Below are 9,137 nucleotides of genomic sequence, written 5' to 3'. Positions count from 1 at the left end.
AGTTGATTTTAGACTACAGAAATACCAGCATATAAATGTCCAACACTGAGTTCAGAAGAAATGATTCCAAACTGAACTAAAACATGTCGTCCCATTCACAGTCAGAAGCCTTGTGCTCTACATCCTCTCGTTTCTCCCCACACATCTCCCCCCTCATCACTTCCATGCTCCTCCTCTTCAGCAACCTACCTGTCTGGTGGGGTGGAGATGGCACCTTACAGTGGGATGAAGCTCCACTAGCACCATGCCAGCAGGTACCTGCTGCCTTCCAGAGCTGCTGTGGGTGTCAGCTCTGCATCACTCCCCTCCCCAAGCCCAACTCCTGATTTTCATGAGAAGTTGTACAAATCTACTGCTGTGGTACTTTAAGCGACCATTGGCGTCTGGAGATACCAGCCATGGCACTGGAAGGTACTTAAAGGGAGGGAGGAGGGAAACGGTCCGACAGCACAATTCCAGTGATCAGTCCAAAACCTGCATAATTTATTGATGGAAATCTTTTGTGCATAGCCAGTTCTTCGTTCTTATAAACTTGAACAAGAATTTTACAGAAGGAAACTTTTATGGAGCATAAGGCATTTACATTCTAAAGCACAGATGGATTTTTCACTAAGAACCTACAAGGTGCTTCTTTCTTATCTCCTGTTTAGACATGCCAGGTATTAGAACCAATAACATGCAAGAGCTAACACAACTAACTCTGGATTATTTTTACTATTAACATGAGTAGCAGACTGGAAAAAAAAATTACCACTGATGTCAAAGAAGGAAAAAAGTCCACTAAGCCTGTATTCCTTAACTATATTTTTCATTTTAAAAGTGATGCTCAAAAGTAATGGAGGTTCAAAGTGCAGTTATATTATGAATGTGTAGATGCAGGGGGTATAGCTGGATTTGGATTTCCTGTGGTGAGGAAGGTGCATAAACTCTATCCAACTCCACCTTAGTCCAACCTCCTCCCTCCCAAACTGCAAGAAGGCAGTAAATACGTGTGGTAGTACCAAGCTGGCCAGCTTGTCAGGAACAGGGACAATTGTGAGTGTAAAGAAAGTTTGGAGGTGTTGAACCAGGAAGAGGTTCATGAAGCAAGCAGTCTAAGGCACAGCACTACCCTACCTCCTGCTGCGTTCATTGCAAGGAGAACAGCAAAGAAAAGAACAAGTTACTTCTGGTAAAAGACAGAGGTCACATAAGTAAGTTTACACCATAGCTGTACAACAACGTACAAACCAGTGGAGAACTGCATCCTACATATGTGACTTCAGCCTTCCTCTGGTACATATTTTTCTTTCCTGACAAAATAATCCAGACGTGATTTCATTCCATGGTGTTTCAGTAAAGGACAGCTTCTTAGTCTGTCTTGAAGGAAACCAAGCCACACCTTCAAGGTATTGTATTTTGTACTCTAATTATATTACATTTCTTTACATTTGGGAAAAAAAAAAGTATACAATGCTGATCCTTGAAAATCATGGCCAAATTCAATCACCCAAGTAATATTCTGGCAATATAATCCCATTTTGACTTTAGTTTTGTACTTCAGCATGTGATTATGTTATTACACAGTCACTTTTTCACTTAGGGTAAATTAAAACATAACTGTTGCCTTAATGTGAAAAGAAACAGAACACAGATACCCAGGAGGCTCAGGCTGCTTTTGAATTTACTAAGCCATCCCTAGTGCTGTCATGTCTCAGCACGACCCAGGTTTGTACAGCACACTATAAAGAGATTCCAGACAAATCCATAACACAAAACCTCCCTTCACCAACACTGCAATCCAGAGATCAGGGCCCTAACTTCACAAAGAATAATTTTGCATTATCTAAATTCTAGGAAAAACAATTCTACATAGTAGACAATGATGCTTTTGCTTCTCCTAAAACACAGGAGAACAACAGGAAATGATCTTTCAAATAGGCAAATATGTATTCCAAGGATCACAGCATTATTGTTTTATTGTCTGCACAATGAGAAGTTGCACATATGGACAAAGAGTACACATTTAGAATTAGTTTCACAAATTAATACATTACAAGAGAGTCCAGTGGTTTAACATATTAACTATTAAAAAAAGCAATAACAAAGGAATATAAACATTACTGTTTTGACTGCAGCCCAAGGAAAGTTTAAAAGAAAGGTTGAAATAAAAATAAAATGTAAGCTTTATTTTTCCAGGACATAAAAAAACCACATTTTATCCCTTCCTAAGAGACTGCTCACAAAGATGCAATAACATACAAGTACAAAAGTGAAGAATTCTGTGCTCAGTTTCCCTTAATTATGTCAGATCAAGTGACAAACTGAACATTTGTCAAAGAGCAAATCACAGCTGAATGCAGACATTTCCAAAACATACAAAATAATAACACTTTAACAATAGAAAGCAAATGACCTCGTACTAGAAAAACCTTATGCACTCTAACTGTTTTAGAAAAAAGGTGCTTTTGTGAAAATGATTGTGAATATTCATTTGATGCATGTTATATACAAAACATCTACATCAAAAGCAACTCGGCTCCAAAGTTTCATGTTCACATTTCAACCTGTATCTTTATTTGCAAAGATTCAACCAATCTATTCTTTATCTCGCATAAGGCAGTAGTACCTCCTTAAGCTGTTCTCTCAGCTATTTCTACTGCACTCTGACTTGGAGATGCAGCACAAGCAGCTGTGATGTAATACGCAAGATTGAAAAACTACTGTTGCAATACCTTTAACCTTCAAATGATGTAATTCTCCTCCTCCATTCTTTAGCAGCAACTTATCATACTATACCTCATGTTGAAAGCAGATACACAACTGCTTTTAAGTCAATGCTAGTAGCTTCGATGAGAAGCCAGTGAACCGGCTCCATTTAGTAACAGCTACCTTGGGTTTTCATTAGAGCAGCATATCCCATCTCCTCCAAATGCAGGGAAAAGCTCAATCAATGCCCCACTGTTCAGCTCGAGAGAAAAACAAAACCAAACTGTCTGGGAACATTACATGTCTGTGTCAAAATCTCAGATTCTTCTTTAGAGTTGGCTGCTAAATGGGTCATGAAAAAGGTTAAAAAAATGCAGCTACTAGCCACTATTTACCAAACTTTATGAAATAGTAAACATTGTATTTCAACTGGTCTTAAACAATAAAACAGAAGAAGCAATGATGACATAGCCTGGGACCCACTATTTGAAACTCCTAGGAACATCAAGATAAGGGATCACAGGGCAACACGGAGGAACAGCACACACAAAGGAAAGGAGACCTGTCTATGAGGCAAGGTTTGCACATCTGTATTTTATACATATATATATATACACATACATACACACAGATGTGTGCACTGTACTGTATATATTTACATCCATATACACAAAAACACCCTGAAGTAGATTTAAAGGCCATATCCAGGAACAGAAGATATGAACTCTAGTATTTGTACTAGAATATATTTTATCTGTACAAAAAACAAATATGCATATATTCATATGGTATAAAGCTTATTAACAAAAAAATATTCTGCTACTAACATTAGGTTAAATAGATGGGTTTACAAGATTCTTTAATAATAATGCAGTATAGAACATTTCTAAAACTAGGGCCAAAAATAAAAATACATAAACGGGTTTCTATTCACAAGAAAATAGCTGTTCAATATGATTCTGTTTTGTATTTCAGACTAGGGAAAAGTAGCAAAATTTTTATAAATCTCTTGGGATGCAATTTAATTAATGCATCAATCTAGAAAAATAAACTTTTCAGATGAACAAAGTCGATTCACTTCCCCTTCCCTAAGGGTTGCCTATCTTTTCCCCCGCTTGTTTCCAGCTGGAGGTTTCTTCAGCTGAAGAAGTTGCCCTCCTGTCCCAAAGCCTGCAGATGCAGGATTAGACACCCCGAACGTCAGGCCAGCTGATGCTGTGATGCCAGGATTGCTGAAGTTAAACCCAGATGTAGTCGAGCTGCCAAAGCCTTATGAGGGAGGGAAAAACATTTTAAAACAGAAGTTACATCAGGATTGCAAGTTTGTTCTCCTTGGAGTTATGAACACCAACCACTTTATTACCAGTATTTCTAGTACTTTATACTAACATCTATCTACAACAGTATGCCACACTGCTAACGTGTCTGGACTGGCTATGGCAACTTGGATATTACAGCCCTAACACAGTCTACCTCAGTGATTGTAAACAATTATATCCTAAATCACAAGTCTATTAAACCATTATCCATACAACAGTAGTACCCAAAAGTCTCACTGAAATTGCACAACAGAAGGACCATAACTTCTCAAGTTCTCAGTGTAAATATGTAATGAGTGCACAGGGTGCGAGGAAGGCAGAGGTACAAGTGAAGCACGGCTCACCGCAGGTGAACAGCACAGCTGGAGTGGGAGCCCCCAGCCTTGTGCCCTCCTGACGAGGCCACCTTTGCTTGTCTTTATAGCATCTGTGGCACAGACCATGCCTTAAATGAGAGGCAGAAAAGGCTCAAATCACTGCTCAATTATTGGTATTTAAAAATATGCTTTCTGAGCTAAACAAAAAAGCAGCACTGAAAACAAAGCTCTGGAAAAACTGAATGACTAGGTGAGCAAATTGTGTTATTTTAACTCCTCCATCTGCTTCTATAAAGGTAAACAAATTGAACATTTGGTTCGGCTATAAAACAAGAACCTTTGAAGAAAACCTGCCTATAGTTTTCAGCAACACCAATTCATTTTACTTTCTTCTGTGAATTTATATCAGTTATGCACAAACAACTTGGATAATAATTGAAACTTAGAGAATGCTAGAAATCTCTCAAATATTAGTTAATAAGAAGCAGAACTTCAGTCTGCTTTTTCTTCTCTCAAGAAACCAAATAAGGTAACCATTCATGCAAATTAAGTATAACATGAGCAAGATCTTAATAAATAGTTTCATCCAAGTTGCACATGGAAACCTGTAAACAATTAAAATATTAAGAAAAAAAATTGGACCAATTCACAAGCAAAAAGGGTATATTCTGAATGCAGAGTACTTCAAGTTTTGTTAGTTCTCAAGCTGATAATTAAAGCAATTCTTTGGTTATGTCAGTATCTCCAACTCAGTGCCTAAATATCTTTAAAGCGCAGAAATAACAAGCCAACTGGTTGCCTCAGCAGAAGCCCAAAGTGGCTCTCAAGCCTGATGTCTTCTGTTCTCTCACTTGTTACTGATGCTTTGGATCAAGAACTAGTTCAAAACATAACATGAAACTCTTTCCCCTGTAATGTCTGGACCTGGGTTATACAGCACATCACCTGGTCAGGAAAACCCCCCATTATCTACATTCCAGTAACTGCAGTCCTTCAGGTTTTATGGACTAATTTGTCTGTCATCCTAGGATGTAAGGGGTGGAGTAGATGCAACTATTTCTCCACTTCCCTGCTAACTCTGAACCCCAAGTAAGGCTTTTAGAAGAATAAGCTTGATCTTCATCAGGGAGTCTCATGAATGGAAAAAAAATAATACTAACCAAAACTGTTCTTGCTAAGCTACCTTTTGATTTCAAGTATGTATCAGAGATAACAGGTAAGCACTGTCTCCTACAGAAAACATCATGAGTGCCGTTCATGGTAAAGCTGTATGTGATCTATAGCGTCAGGAGTTCATTAGGCAAGAGGACAGTGTTCGTGAACTGCCTCTACCTGGCTGCCTCTAGATGCACGGATTATTTTGAAGCATGCAGGGAAGGCAGTGTGAGCTTTACTTGAGTAACGTTAGAATAAGAAAAATGCATAAACTGTGTGATAAGAAGATTGAGAACATGCCTGTTAATTTAGATATAGCCTGGAATATAATAGCTATTATGTTAGAAGTGTCATTTAGAGCAGGCACAAAAGCATAGAAGGGCAGAAGTGAAACTCATCTAAATGGTTTTGTGATGTCATGGCAGCATAACAAAGCCATGGTATGAAGTTCTTTTCTTAAAAGTAAAGCAAACTCTAAAGTAGAATACTCAAATAAAAACACTTCAGGAAAAATCCTTGAACAAAGTACACATTCAGTCTTATTCCCCTTGCAAAGAAAGAGATCAGTACCGGAATAGCTCAGTTCTAGAGGGAGCAGTCACAAAGTCTTGAATCATAGCTACAGTGTGATCGATGATTTCTTTGCTGAAATTAGTATTACTTAGGTATAAACAATTATTTTCAGGAAGTAAATGACAATCTGCCTTTCAAGGGCATAGATTTAGCACACTTCCAAAGGACCTCAGAGTACAGTTTATTCATTGGGCTTTTGCATCTCTGCTTCAGTCAGCCCTGCAGCGAGGTGAGCCAAACATGAGATACACAGCTCCCCTACCAGCACTTATTTTAACGCTACAGGGATATGCAGCAGCTCAGCAGATATCAAAGGCAACCTGTTCCCTTCCTCAACCCTCATACCACAGTAGTGCTCTAAATCAAAGAGGATTTCCAGCATAACTTAGATACAGAGGCTATAGCATGTCAGTCAAAAAGCTGCACATAGTTACACATGGATTATATTCAGGTCTATTTTTCAGCCATATTAGTATGTCCACCCATGATCCTACTTGATTGTCTCTTAACCCATGTATTGAGGCTGCTATTCTTCAATTAAAATAAGTCTTCAAAACAAATTCTGAACTCAGCTCTTCAAAGCATATGTAGCATCTCAGTTTTCACAAAAATAGTGTGTGTGTACAGCACCCCTTAACTTCATAAATTCAGTGCTAATTTTTTTCCTTTTCTCATCACTTTGGGAGTGATGCTTTTTAAAACATTCCACCCAATTCAGCCTTTTCAGTTGCCATCAAATGATTAAGAATAGGACTTAATTGTAACTTGATTTAGAGTCAGCTTTCCACAGTGTCTGTCTGTGTTTCAGAGGGAAGCCCGGGCCACTTGTTCCATCTTGCAACTGCGTCCATGAAAGAAATGGAGAGCAGTCTGCAGTTGCTCTGCTTCTCATCTACTGGCACAGTGGACACAACAAACTGCTCCTGGACTAAGCCAAATTTACTATTAGAAGATGCTAAAGTACTTTCAGAAGACTCAGGATTTTCTCTTCAAACACACAAACTTAAGTTGAGAAGAGCAGTAATACTACTAGAAACATTTTCAAGTCTTTTAAAGCAATTAAATCTAGCTCATAACTTATAAACACCTCACAAGCAATTTAGGGATCTATAATTTTCATTCTAAAATAAGAAAAAACTGATGGAATACATGTGGAAAAGACCTGAGGCACTATCTAAGCAGCCTAGAAGGACAGGGTGATGGAATACTTACTAGACATTAGTTTGGGAAAATATTTAAGTGCTTACATCTGGACATAAGCAGTAAGGACGGTATATCCCATATTCAGCCCATTTTCCCAGCTTTTCCAAAATAAAACTATTTAGAAACAAGATACAACTATCACACAGTATTATAAACCAGAATATTGTTTCAGAATCCTGTAAACGTTATCTAAGAAACAAGACACATAGGAATTTAAAAAACCCTATAACCTGTCTGGCCTCAGGCATACCTCAAGCCCACAACACCTCATACACCCACAACAAAATTAAACTAAACGTCATAAACAACCCAGAAGCTATTATGGCATGGGATTTTGAATATAAAAGTTCATATGCTTCTGGGCTACCAAATTTTTATGGAGGTTTCTATTCCATAATCCTAGGCTAGATCAGGATTTTCATGACCACTTTATAAGCACAAAATGACAAGAACTACATTTCATCTTTTATATTCCTAGTTACCACTTTTTATAGCTAAGACTTTGAGATAACTGAAAACAATCTTCATTTTATTGGGTTCAACTCCCTCACTGCTAAAGGGATTGGGGGCACTGCCACCATGACACAGCTTGGTTTGAAGAATACAGCAAAATTGTCTCTGCACACCATCACCATAGCTAAGACAGACTTGCTATTTACTTTGGTTTGATACTTCATTAATATTGGACGACTGATCCATATAACTAGTTTTCTAACTAAATTTTTAAATATACTAAAACCTAAATTAAGTACTTTGTAACTTAGCAGTTTGAAATGCTGCAATACTATTTTCAGTCCATAAATGACTGGCTACGAGACTGGTGCTACAGGCAGGGCTTTGGATTCTTTGATAACAGCTGGTTTTATAAGACACCAGTCCAGATGGTGATACGTTGGAAAGGTATGTATTGAGTACTGTCCAGGGGCGGACAAGGAGCGAGCTGAGAGTCTGTGGGTGAGAATTAAGGGGCAGGCTGGCAGGGGTGACACTGTTGTGGGTGCCTAGTACAGGCCACCAGATCAGGGTGAGGAAGTTGATGAGGCCTCCTACAGGCAGCTGAGAGCAGCCTCAGAGTCACAGGCCCTGGTTGTTGTGGGGGATTTTAACCTCCCTGATGTGTGTTGGAAGGACTGCTCAGCCAGCCAGCCACAGTCCAGGAGGTTCCTCCAGTGCATTGGCGATAACTTTCTGATGCAAATGGTGGAGGAGCTGACTGGGAGATGTGCACTGCTGGACCTCATCCTCACTAACAAGGAGGGTCTGGTTGAAGCAGTAAAGGTTGAGGGCTGCCTTGGTTGCAGCGACCATGAGATGGCGGAGTTCAGGATCTCATGTGGGAGGAACAGAACAGCAAGCAGAATTGCCACCCTGGACTTCAGCAGGGCAAACTTTGGCCTTTTCAAACAATTGCTAGGGGAGATCCCGTGGGCAAGGATACTTGAAAGTAAAGGGGCCCAAGATGGCTAGCATTCAGAGACTGCTTCTATCAAGCTCAAGATCAGAGCATCCCGACATGTAGGAAGTCAAGGAAGGGAGCCAGGAGACCTGCGTGGCTAAACAGGGAACTGCTGGGTATGTTCAAATGGAAGAAGAGAGTTTGTAGATCATGGAAGGAGGGGCTGGCCACTTGGGAAAAATATAAGGCTGCTGTCAGAGGGTGTAGGGAGGCCTCCTTAGAATTAAACCTGGCGAGAGGGGTCAAGGACAACAGAAAGAGCTTTTTCCAATACGTGGCAGATAAAACTAACACCAGAGGCAATGTAGGCCCACTGATGACGGGGGTGGGTGCCATGGTGACAGAAGATACAGAGAAGGCAGAGTTACTGAATGCATTCTTTCTCTCTATTTACTCTGCCGGAAGCCGTCCTGAGGAGCCCCGTAC

The 9,137-nt window shown here is 39.6% G+C and overlaps 1 protein-coding gene across 3 annotated transcripts in view; it reads right to left on the bottom strand.

The window, feature by feature from the left end:
- Positions 1 to 1,940: 1,940 nt before the first annotated feature.
- Positions 1,941 to 9,137, bottom strand: part of NUP58 (nucleoporin 58) — a 40,959-nt gene continuing 33,762 nt past the window's right edge. For all 3 annotated transcript variants that reach the window (XM_065830649.2, XM_071804335.1, XM_065830657.2), the window contains one exon: positions 1,941 to 3,957. In XM_065830649.2, coding sequence (XP_065686721.1) covers positions 3,788 to 3,957 — 170 coding nt within the window. In that variant the 3' untranslated portion in view covers positions 1,941 to 3,787. The remainder of the gene's footprint in view (positions 3,958 to 9,137) is intronic.

Source organism: Patagioenas fasciata, chromosome 1, assembly GCF_037038585.1.
Source record: "Patagioenas fasciata isolate bPatFas1 chromosome 1, bPatFas1.hap1, whole genome shotgun sequence".
NCBI classification, from domain to species: Eukaryota; Metazoa; Chordata; class Aves; order Columbiformes; family Columbidae; genus Patagioenas; species Patagioenas fasciata.
The sequence above is the reverse complement of the archived record's forward strand: the minus strand, read 5'-3'. Positions and strand labels throughout refer to the sequence as shown.